This window comes from Larimichthys crocea, chromosome IX (assembly GCF_000972845.2).
Source record: "Larimichthys crocea isolate SSNF chromosome IX, L_crocea_2.0, whole genome shotgun sequence".
NCBI lineage: Eukaryota > Metazoa > Chordata > Actinopteri > Sciaenidae > Larimichthys > Larimichthys crocea.
This window is the reverse complement of record NC_040019.1, coordinates 4,285,938-4,298,702: the sequence shown is the minus strand read 5'-3', so window position 1 is coordinate 4,298,702 and position 12,765 is coordinate 4,285,938. Positions and strand designations below refer to the sequence as shown.

General features: G+C 43.0%; 1 protein-coding gene across 25 annotated transcripts in view; it reads left to right on the top strand.

Annotated features, from left to right (window-relative positions):
- The window catches only part of fnbp1b (formin binding protein 1b), a 54,135-nt gene that overhangs the window by 12,357 nt on the left and 29,013 nt on the right, over positions 1–12,765 (top strand). For 23 of the 25 annotated variants that reach the window (XM_019269081.2, XM_027281933.1, XM_027281932.1 and 20 more), the window contains exons 2-4: positions 4,319–4,434; positions 8,238–8,294; positions 8,485–8,632. In XM_019269081.2, coding sequence (XP_019124626.1) covers positions 4,319–4,434; positions 8,238–8,294; positions 8,485–8,632 — 321 coding nt within the window. Of the gene's footprint in view, positions 1–2,306; positions 2,704–3,532; positions 3,590–4,318; positions 4,435–8,237; positions 8,295–8,484; positions 8,633–12,765 lie in introns of those variants that run through there. The other 2 variants (XM_019269080.2, XM_019269079.1) reach the window with 2 other exon arrangements.

Below are 12,765 nucleotides of genomic sequence, written 5' to 3'. Positions count from 1 at the left end.
ATGAAACCCATCTGTATTTAGGACATTTGTGGTCAGCTCAAAGAACAGTTGTTGCACACATGCTCCTGTTTATTCACACAGCTTGTGTCTCGAGGATGGAAGCGTCTCAATGTGCCAGAGATGGATTTTGTCATTACGTTTATTGTGTCACCCTCAGGAAAATCACAATGAATCATTTCTTCACTATAACCCTGCTTCTGCTGCCGGCCTGTCACCGTTAGCAGCGTTGTTGTTACTCTACACACTTTGATTGTGGTCAGACGTCGCATTTGGCGTCAAACCTCACTACATTTGACTGACAGTGAGGGATGCACCGATTATAGATGCGGATGTGATGCTCCTGAGAGGATGACATGCTGTTTTGGTGATGCCGTTAATTATAAAAAGGTGCAGTGCTGCTTTTCCAGTTGCATCGAAACCTTTAGCTTATCGCCACGTCGTGGTTTGTAAGTGACAGAAACACGTGGTGGAGCTAATAGTAGCTTAGTAGTCAAATTATTTTAATCACTACATCTCAGCTGACACAAAAACTGTGAAGTGTGTATTTCATACCTGATAAGCTATGACTATAAAGAGCAGGAAGTTATAAATAGCCTTCAAACGGGCGAACAAGTTCAAAAATAAAAATGTTTCAGTGGTGTTTAGATTTCAGCGTTAGGAAATAGTGGCATGCAGGTCAATGGGCCCCTCAGTGTGGGGCCAGATCAAGAGATCTCATCTGGAATGGTAGCTAAATAATGTGCATTAGTCCAGATTAACTGGCATTGTAATACATTAAAACTGCACCATAATCTCCACCACCAGTTGGAAAGGGTCGGAGGTCAGGAGGCTGATCCTTAAACAAGCATGTGTTTGTTTTCTCACAGCCCACGAACAACCTACGTTTAGCAGCGGCTCTGCGTCTCCTTTGTTCTCTGTTTGAACCTGTTTCCTGCTCAATAAAGAAATATTTAGCTTCGCAGTTCTATTTATTGTTTTTCATGTACGGCCACAATAGTAGAGAGCGGGATCGGGTCCTGGAATAACAAGCAAAGTAGGGCTGGTTCGTCTCCTGAAGGGATCCCTCCCCTCTCCTCTCACTCCCTCCCACAGGACCAAGGTCATGTGTCAAGAGGCCACAGATGACAGAATGGAAGCAGGTCTAGAGTCGGAGCAGAAATTATGAGCGTTTAGTACGAGGGGGCCATAGGAGGAGGAGGAGGTTTTTTACAAAAATTCCTTTGCAGGTTTGAATATGAGCGCAGTTACCGTTCAGCCAACTGTGACACTGTGTCTGATTTGCATGCAGTGCAAAGGTTATAGGCAGAAGTACAGCGAGACATGTTGGAGAACTACATCAGAGCACGTTAAACTGATGTATTCATGTCATGTTTGAAGCTTTTTACATAGAACAAAATATCACAGATACTGAAATTGGTCAATAAAATGCTATAAAAGTTGTTTACATATTCAGATTTGTTCTTTTGCCTGGCTAACAGTCCAAAACTCAAAGATGTTAAGATGACACGTCTATGGCCCGCACAGAAGAAACTGTATAAAACGTACAGGTGTAGATATTTTGTTGATGTCATGAAGCACGGAGAGTTACAATACCGTGTGCCCACGCCTGACACGCTCTCGCATAATGTGTTGTTGTCTTCGCTCCGATTCATTTATTATTAATCTGCTCTTTCTCTGCTAGCTGGAGAATAGTTGATGACGATGACTTTTCCATTTTACTTGAGCTACTGCTGCCTCTCTTCCACGCCATCTGACTCTGTCGAAGAGTCATGAGCTCACCGTGACTCATCATATTGCAGATCATACACTCCATACTTAATACCATATAGATGATCAGATTTAAGATACGGTAGTAAGAGCTGCAACCATCAGTAATTAATGTAACTACTTTAAAATCCAATTTATTGTTTCGACCCATTCAAATTTTCTCAAATATGTAAATATCTTCAAAACACTTCAGGCGTCACCTTGTGCTTTGGGAAACAGTGGTCAACATTTTTTTCACCATTTTCTGACCAAACAATTATTCAATTAATTGAGAAAACGATCAACAGGTTAATTGATCATTAAAATAATTATTAGTTGGAGTTTATGAGGTCCCAATAATGTGGCATAGTAATCCCCTCCCATGTAATCCCGCCTCTTCTGTCATATCTACTCCTTTCCAGCCCCCCCTTTCCTCCCCTCCCTCTGTTTTTCCGCTCTCTCTCTCTCTCTCTCTCTCTCTCTCTCTCTCTCTGTCCTCCTCTCCCATCCCACTTATTCCACCTTACGCCTGATGGAGCATTAAGCCTGAATACTGTGGGCAGCCACGGCCTCAGATTCACTCAGTGTGTCTGTGTGTGTGTGTGCTCGAGCCACCGCTGCATCGGTTTCCTCCCCATGCACTCCGGGATTCTTGTTCCTCACCAGACAATCGGGAATTACTTTGTTACTCTTTGTTATTGTGTGGGAGAGAGAGGGGGTCATTGTTCCCACACGCTCTCTCTCTCTCTTTCTAATGTACACTTTGGATACCTGGGAAATGCTCTTGTGGATGCCTTCTCTCTAAACTAACCTCAGCCCTTTGTTGCACCGCTTCAGGGGGGGCGGGGTGCCTGAGTTGGATGGACATTTTTTATTTTTTTTTGGATTGGGATATTTCAAAGGGTACACATTCCACACGGAGACATGCCGGATAAAATGGTGCCCCTGCAGAAAAGGGTAATCTGAGTTATGTGTGTGTGTGGAGAGAGAGAGAGGAGGGTGATGTGGCCGCAGTGACGTGATTGCTGATTGTTGTTCTGTTTTACATCTGAGAATATGTTTGGTACCTACTCGTGATGATGAAGTAAACACTGTTCTATCACTTTAATTGGCACGCGGATGTGAGAGTGATGTGTTCTTGGATATTGGAAGAGAAGGGAAGCTTGTAGAAAGGAGAAAAACAGTGGAGATGTGTCTGAGAAGGGCAGAGAAGCTGTGCTGGAAAAACAAAGAAAAACAGGAATGATGAGGTGTTTCCTCTTTGTTTCCGTAAAAAAACAAAATTATTTGGATTTATCTGGTCACTGTTGTGTTGAGTGGCTTGTTGATGAGTGATTACTCATTGAAACTGACTAACAATGCAGACTGGAAAGTCCCCCCTCGCTCAAAGTACTCTATTGTTGTCCTTGAGTGCTTCAATTGGGACTCCTTTAATTTGTAAATGCTGACTTCAAGAAAAGGTGTTGGAGAGATTTTATTAAGATCACACTTAATACGACTTCAGTGAAGCTGCAACAGCTTCACGTCCTGACTTTATAACACGCTCTAATACTAACAACCACATCAGCTAGACTTTCAGGTACCTCATAGTGCTGCAAGCCTGCGTAGGCTATAGCACAGCGATTCTCGAACATTTCATCACCACAACCGCTTCCTGTGATATGAAAATGCTTTTAGTGCAGAGGTGCTGCGAATACATTGCATGGTTTATTCAGAGAATCAGTTGAAACATCCTTCGAGCTCACACTCCTTCATGCTCAGCGCGTCCGATTAGAGGAACTATTAGCTGAAGATTTCAAACATGTTCGAGGAGAGGATGGGGGACTGCTGGAGCCGCACCAAGGTTGTTTTCTCATTGATTCGTCTATGCAAATTGTCGTACGGAAGTAGCCGTATAGTTGTCAGCAAATATTAGCTGTGGCATGTGTGTGTGTGAGTACATCGGCGTCCCAGATGAAATGTTTTCTGAACTGACGGATTTCAAGACGTGACCTCAGCCAACAAAGAGGCTCATTTTTTCCTCACAAGTCAGGAACAAATCATGAATAATGAGTTCAGCACCAACAGCTGTATTTGGTTATCAGTAGTGGAGGCTGTTTTGACTATGCGCTGCACTTTTTCCCCGTGCGATAGACCTCACTTTATGATGATACTAGCTCAGAATGATTGCATCTCGAGACGATAGTGTCAATCACAAGCCGGGCCGTGCCACCTTTGAAGGAGGTCAGTTTTTGAGTGGTTGCTGTGGGAGGAGATGAGAGGCGTTCTGTCTGATCAGTGGGCTGAGAATAACCACATGGGCTGACGCATATATGCCCGATTATTTTGGTTGAAAGGAGGCAGATGCACAATGCCCCCATAACAAATAATGCACAAGGCTGTGAATGAGTATGAGTATATGTATTTTATTAATAGTTAGCTGCACAAATACTAAGATGAGTGACAAAAAACTGCATTAAACAATATCTGCAATGCTTATCTTCCTTCTTTCTCTATACTTGATAATGATGGATTGCTATCTCTGTTGCATGTTAATAATTTAATCACTACGTCTTCTTCTTCTTTTTCACAGGATCAGTTTGACAACTTAGAGAAGCATACACAGTGGGGGATCGAATATGTGGAGAAGTACACCAAATTTGTCAAGGAGAGGTCAGAGATCGAAACCAACTATGCAAAACAAATTAGGTGAGTACTCAAGCCGGCATATGAATCCATCCAAAACCTTCCTCGACGACGGATTTGACCCACTGAAGTGTCCTTGAAACAAGAGACTGGATCCTTAACAGCTTGTTATGCGGCTGACTGTGACCTCTGACCTCCCTCTGAGAGAGATTACCCAGCGACACATTAGCAGTGTTATAGTAATCGGCATATTTTTATAGTGTTTTTCTTCAGGGAGACATAATTACTTTAAGTGTAAAGCTAAACAAACAGACCCGAAGAAGTCTAGCCCCCCACCCATCTCTCTTTATTTTTTTTTTATAAAGAGACTCACTGTCTGCCTCTCCTGCACTCTCTGTCTGTCCGTTGTTGCCAGCTTTTGCTTCAGGCGAGAGGAAGTCAGGTTGTTGGGGGATGGGGGTGGAGCTTGTGTTTCCATAGAGACTAGTAGGTATCAGCATTATCAACCCCACGTCTGACCCAGATTTCTTTTCCTCCAACCACAAGTGTCGGCTCCGCCCCCCCTACAATTCTCTCCACACAAACTCTGTTTTGGTGCAGCCACTGATTTTTTTTTTTAAAGGCGGTGATGGGAGCACGAGTGTATCTGAGACTGGGAGGATGCATCTGCTGAGGCCTCCTGAATCACAACAGAGTCAGATACCCCCCTCCCGAATCCACAATCCCCCTCTTTAAAAGAGGCCTGGCAATATGGCTAATGCTCTAAGTATTGACCCCAGCCCCCCCCCCGCGCCACCTCATTTCACAGTGATTAGCCAATGCCAGTGCAATATGTGCATAGCAACCCCACGGTAACAGATCCTCTGGTACTCCTCTTTCTGAGTCAGCTTGAGATAATAGGTTTAGTACTCTGTGTTTACATGCATGAATTAACCATCGTTGCTTAACGACAGATGCATGAAATATAGATTTTTTTCTGTTTTATTTGTGTGAATTGTTTTGATATATCTTTATTTGGTTCGTCCTTTCACCTTTTATACATTTGCAGAGGCATTTTACTTCAGAGAAAACCAAATCCAAAATACATTCCTTTAAAGCCCAAAAAAAGCAGCTTTTTTTATTAAATACTGTGGGCTAAAATCACATGCAGTCACAGATTTGCACTTGCATTCGGACACACAGATATCCTGTAATTCAATTAGTCGGCATCTGTCTACATTATGTCTGACATAAGAACAAGGGCTAGTGTCATCTTGCCATGGCAGGTTGGCTTTTATTGAACTTCAGGCTCCACAGATGGTGCGGATGTTTTCAGTCGCTGTGCTTACACAGAGGGCCCCCCCCTGTCAAACTGGGCCTGACACACACACACACACACACACACACACACACACGTGCGCACATGCACGTTGGCACACTTGACAGAAAAAATGAGGAAATTAGGATGTACAGACGGGATAGCTTGAGTCATTGGGTTTTCCTGTGCTCTCGACACGTCATGCTTCTTTGTTGTGGCACTGCTTAGACATATCTGAAGACTAATTACCCATTGTAATCAACTTAGGTCATGAAACCAGGTTTAATATAACGGGCACACTCAGACCAAAAGAAACGCAGGGCTGTTAGATCTAATTAAGTAATTGAATTGGCCTCTTTTATCTAGTCCTCTTTTATCTCAGCTGGGTTGTGGGGGAGATTTTTTTTCAGTTTTTTTTCCTTTCCTTAAAGAGGGAACAGAGCTTTTCATGGCCAATTTTTTTACGACATGTCACAACAGGAAAGGCACAGGTGTATTTAAAACATTCCTTGGAACTGTTAGCTCTGGCTCACTGGCACGTCTCGCAGGGGTGGTAGGAGTCACGAAATGATAAGTCGATTAATTCATAAGTCAGCTGACGGAAAGATACTCAACTATTTTGATAATTAATGAGAGTTTTAGGCCCTTTACAAAGCAAAAGAGCCAAACATTTTGTGCTTCCAACTTCTCCATTGTGAGGATTTGTCTTATGTGAAGGTAAATTAAAATATCTTTTTTTGTTAATTGGGCTAAACAGGCTATTTGAAGACATCACCTTTGGTTCTAAGAAGCCATTTTAATATAGAACAAATGAATAACTGAGAATACATTCAACAGATTGATGGTGAACATATTTGTTAGTTTGGGGGAGTTGGGTCGTGTTTGTTACACCTGTGCTTTCCCTGCTATAGTACAAGAAAAGCCTGGCAGAACTGGGTCAGTCAGAGTTATAGTTTTTAACTACATGAAATGACCTACATTCCGAACGTCGTCCGTGGCTACTACACTACTTTGCACCATTTCTATCACAAACCACCAACCACACGCTGCACTAATCCACGAATAATCCGCTTCCAATGTACTGGTGTAAACATGCACAATGCTTCGGTCTAGTCATCACGGAGAAATGCATTAACTCCCCCTCCTCCTCCTCCTCCACCTCCTCCTCCGCCCCACAAATTCCAGTCTGGCATAATCCATAAAACAGGGGGAATAAAGTCCTGGTAACAAAAGAGGCTGAGTGAAGGTGAAAAAAAAAAAAATCTTCACTGTGGTTTTTTTTAGTATTAAGCAATACGAGGCAGTCTTACACTCATGTGGCATCATCTTCTAACACACACCCAGCTGTGCTTGTTCAATCCTCCTAATTAAGCACTAGCCGCTACCCTAATTTTGCCTAAGTTCGTCAAATATGTTGTCGAGCCGGACGGGCAGATACAATCCGACACATGACATCTGGCTGCGAGTGAGTGAATGAGTGAGTGGGAACCTGCACTATAATTAGACATGAGGTGAGAAAGACAGGGGAGTGGGATAGGCCGATATATGTCTGCCTAGCAACAGCGCAAACACCACTGGGGAGCAGAGGCGTGGAGGACGCTGGCAGAGAGAGCTGCATGCTGGATAGAGCGCAGACACGTTACATGTTCTTTTTCTTTACACATGCATTATTTATGCGAGCAGGAATGTTGCATGGCTTTTACAACATGTACATGCCGAGGCATTTAGATTTGATCAGAGAACTCATGAGGGAAGTCACCGCAACTGACTGCATCAGCTCTTTTAAGGAAATAAAAAAAACCTCAACATACATTTTTAATAAGCAATGGTCTCAATTGTAAAATCTAAATACCGTAATCTTTGGTAAAAACCATACGTACATTCAAAACATAACTGGCTCGTCAGCCTGTTTCTGTGCTCTTAAATTACTCGAAGCATCCTTAAGGCATCAGCACACAACGTGGACCCAAATCTATCCTAACATAGCACGCGATATTATGTGCCGTTGACAGAGTAGCCGTCAAACAGAACATGAGCGCGGTCGGGCGGCGAGTTTGTCACACTGTCACGATGAAACAAATGTGACACGATGCCCGTAGCCTGTCAAACACACACAACAGTTGCTAGGAAAGCCTGTCGTGACCATAATAATACCCATTCACCCGCAGCGAGTGACATCTTTTATCCTTACGCAGCTCTCGATACTATACGTCTCATTTTACTTCTCCTCCTCCTCCTCCCTCATTCATCTCGTGCCACTAACATGCAGCTGGAGTCGAAACAAGGACAAATGGTTACAGGAGAAAAGCATGCTTGTTTCTGGTGACTGCTTCTGCATGTATACTCCTGAGGGGGGGTGATTTATGACCTGAAGAGAGGAATGGGGGCATAGTAGCAAGAGCAGAAAGCACTCTGCTGGATTGAGTGTACTGGATGATCCTTTGGCAGGCCCATAAGGGCAGTGTCAGGGAAATATAATGGGAATGGCGCACTACCCGTCTGCAGACTGAGCTCTTTGGAAAGATACTGTTAGAAATGTCTGACAAGGCTGAACTCTTTGTCCTCACAGGAATTTATCAAAGAAGTATCAACCCAAGAAGAACTCGCGAGAAGAGGAAGAGAGCAAGTAAGTTAAAGGATCTGGCGCTTTAAAATTAAAGGGACATTTCCACATTTTGGAAAATACGTCATCTGGTTAGATGAGTCGAGAAATACTGTAATAAACAAATAGGTGTATTTGTCATCTGTCAAACCAAGTCCAAATTATTGCTACTGTGTTGGCAGACTAAACTGTTTTTCCTCTGACATCTCACCAGGTACACCTTCTGTCGGGCCTTCCTATCGACCCTTAATGAGTTAAACGACTACGCGGGTCAACACGAGGTCATAGCGGAGAACCTGACATCTCAAATCATCACCGAGCTTTCGCGCTACCTGCAGGAGCTCAAGACAGAGAGAAAATCGGTGAGTATGTTGACACTTGTAGCTGATTTTTTTATTCTCTCCACGCTTTAGACAGGAGTAAGACATGGACTCGGTGAAGGAAACTAGAAACACTGGCCTTCAAGAAATTAAGTAGCATTTCCACTGCATACTCTATTCTGCATGAACTGAGGTCATCTCAGAGTAAATATAGATACACCCAAAGGCTCACCCGAAGTGCAGAACGTGACTGACTGAGTCCTTTTTATGGAACAAAGTCATCGTCTCTCTGTCATTACAGGCCTATTTCTCTCTTTTAAACCAACTTACAAAAGATCGGTGCACCACACGCTATTCTTAAACGCTGAAGTCACTTTCTTACTTGCCATTATAAAGTGATTTGGAAGAGCAGCGGACCTGCAAACGCATGATTCATAGATAACAGTGTGGTGCCCATTAAATCCAAAGAGCTTGCTGGAGGAGCGGAGAGAAAACTACCCAGCTGGAGAAAAAAAAAAAGTTTCTGAGTTATCTGTCATGGACTCTTGTGTCACGTAAGGCCAGCTGAAGGAACTGGAGTGGAAAACCAAAAACCGGAGGGCTGCTCAAAGGCACAGTGACCTTTTTTTTTTTTTTTTTTTTGGAGTATATTTTCATGTGCACAGCTGTTGACAATACATGTTGCTGCACACGCTGCTGTACCTAAACACAAGAAACCCTGGGTCACATTATTAGTGATCAGTTTGGATTATCAGCTTGGTTTTAGATTGCAGCAAACACAGAGAAAGAATGGGAATTTCCAGTGTATCTAAAGGGGAATCTATTTTTTTTAGCATCTGGGTCTCTTGTGTCCTCATAGGAGGGTCCATGGAAAAGACCCCTGCTGACCAGAGGATGCAGGATGTCACTCTGACATCCCTTTTCCTCTTCACTTCGCCGCACTTTTCCTCTGTTTTATTTTTAAATATCAGTTTATCTAACCTCTCCCCCATCCTTCTCATTATCTCCCTTATCTAGTGTATGCTTCACAACCTTTGCACCCCACGATTTCTCCGTTTTCTCAGCATCTTTTTTTTTTTTGCAGCTGACATCGTGAATAGTTTAGTCATGTGTTGTCCGCCTCTTTTTGACCTAACAACAGTGTTTCTTCAGTTAGTCAGTGTAGGGGGGTTTTTCCTTCATAGCATGACCCTACATTTACAGTCTTTTCAGAACAGTGGCTCGCTTCATTTAAGGAACAAATAGTTTCTCCGTCTTATTCAGAACAGTGTCCTTGTAGGGTAAATGTAGCCTTTATTTATTTATCTATTTATTTCTGTTTTGATTTAAAGACACACTCATGCCCTGGAGAATGACACTCTTTTAGATGTTCAAGTTTTGAAAAGACTACCAAGAATAAGAGCGACTACACAGAACATTCATAGTTTCATAATAAGTGTAACGTTCTGAAAGGTGTTTATAAAGCCTCCGTAACTCATGACTTGGCTTCCTGTCACTTTTTATCTCCGGTTTCATTCACATGAATTTTTAAACACCACTCGGCGTTCTTTCTGTTGTAGCTTTTTTGATTTGTGTCTGTGTCAGACAAAGCTGTGCAGGCAGACCCAGACAGTGGGATTAGAGGTGGGCCAGCCTGCCCCTCCTGGGATTATGTGGAGTTTATAGGGCAGGTAAAATCCAAATCACCAACAAAAAGGAGAAAAAAAGAAGAAAAACTCATTAGTTTCTCACGTGGGGTTGTTTTTCAACTCCCCACCTTCCTTCTCTCTTACCCTGAGTGTACCTCTTGCTAAGTTCAGCTTGGGGTGGCATAAGAGGTGAGGCCAAGAATGTTTGTCTGAAAGGATTTGAGAGCAGATTTATTTGTTTTTTCACAAAAGTGGAGGCCAGAGTACTCCACTTAACATCTTATGAAAAACATATTTTATTCATTAGATTCAATTTATAAAAGCACTGGAAGAAAATATTCAAATAAACCATGACCTCACCAACTTACCATTACGTGTTTACCACTTAATGATGCTATGATAATCAATGATGAAGAGCAGGCAGGGTTAAGAGGGGATGAAGAGCCTAAGTCTCACTGGACTGTGATTGTGCTGAGGAATCATAATAAGGTGTTCTGTCAGCATAGTGCTGTCCTCGCCGGGACTCTGATCACAGGGCTTAGATATCCTCTCTAATGAGGTCTGATAAGGACCCTTAAACACTCACACCTCCGGCGAGGTCACTATAATATATTTATTGCACATATCAATGTGTTACTGAAGGAGTCCACTCGAGGGTTCTGCTCTTGCACCCACAGCTCAGCACGTAATTATATCTTTTTGGTGTTGGGGGGAATTCTGCTGGGATGTGACTTGTTCAACCAGCTAGAAAAAAAAAAGAAAAAGAAGAAAGATACGTCTTATTTAGCTGACAGAGCCAAAATAACCATTTAGCATTTAGCGAAAAGTCAGCTGAAAACCATAATGTACTATAAAACATCTTTAGGTGGCTTTGGCAGTGGATACCGCCCTCATTTATCTCTCAGAGGCCGTGAGGAGAGAAGCAGCCACAGTGCGACGGCATAAAAACAGTGTGTCTCTATGAAGTGGCCTCAGATGCCTTCTCGCGTTGAGTGGAAAGACAAATAGGAAGCTGGGAGGGGATTGATCGTTGGATCTTCCCATCGTCGCTGTGTGCACTTCTCACTCCAGAATGCAATATCACTCTGTTTGAACGGCCGCCTAATGGTTTAAACATGAGGAGTCAGTCTCAGCGGAGCTTTCACGTGGTTTAATCATCTCCCCTGGTTTCTAGATGTTGTATGACTTGTGGCTATTTCTACTACCTAATGATTATCTATGCGTTGACATCTGTACAGGACTGCAGGTGCACATTCCTGCAGTCACGTCAATGAATGACTAACAGATGAGCCTTGCGTGTATGCACAGATGTATGTGCGCCTCTTCACACGTGTAAACTCCAAAACGCAAACGCAGGAGCGAAGTTTTCGTTCCTCTTTTGTTTGTCCGACAGCAAAAGGTGATTTTCCCTTTTTTTTTTTTCACCCCCATGACTTTGATCTGCTCAAAACTCATTACACAGTTTATGACTGTACAGTCACACAGGGTGTATGTCACACTCACGTCAGACCATCAGAGCGTTTCTGACACTGACACTGGAAAATAGAGACAAGGTAGACAGTAGATAATGGAAGTTGTAGCTTATTTGAGACACGATAGTACACACCTGTCGAGGTAGTATTGTTTGTGTGTGTGTACGAGAGAGAGATATTCTGTCTGTTTGAATTGTGTTTATTGAAGTCTGTCAAAACTAGACTCCACAGAATCACAGTTTTCTATCTCCTCACATCTATATTCACTCCTGCTTCACATTATTAAGTAAATATTAAATCTGCTGTCTGATCTAATGTGTTTGGATGGATAATAATCACATTTTCCAATCCCACTTTTATTACAGCTGTTATATTGGTGTACTTAAAACTCAGGAGTCCGGGTCAAGAATTTGTTAGCTCGTTAAGTCCAGCTTTTTTTCCCCCCTCTCAGTGTGTGTTTAAAATGCCTGGGTAACTGAGAGTGGCAGCTCGAGGTCGCCGACCTGTTGAAGTACCTCAGACGTCCCTGACAGCGCCAGAAGTCACATGCTCCTACCAAGAGGGAGAAACACTGGGTGTCTGCTCTTCTCTTCTTCTTGTATCCCTGCAGCGTTATGAATTCAAACACAGCAGAACATCTGCCTAGACGGCTGCAGCATGTATACCTGCACCACAGATGTCGCAAACGATGATGCAGTCATCGTGTTTGAAAAAGTGAATGAGCTCATGTGCCTCGGTTCGGTAACGCAAACACGATGTGGTCTTCATCCCTTTCGGCAGGGTCTTGTGAAAACGGCGGAGCTGTTTGGGTAAGAGTGTCAGCGTAGTTTGTTTATCTTCGTGGTGATGGAAGATTTGTTGACGCGGACAGCATGGGATGCTGGATATTTTTCAGATATGTTGTTATGGAGACAAATATTTGGTTGGAAGCATTCTCCACAGTAACAGTGATGTCACACAGTCTGGCGCTGTGTGTTATGAAAAGGCTTTATGGTATCTTCGCTGTATCTTATCATCACAAGACAAGTTCGTTTTGTTCTCATCAAACAGGTATTTGAAGGTCAGGGCCTGAACA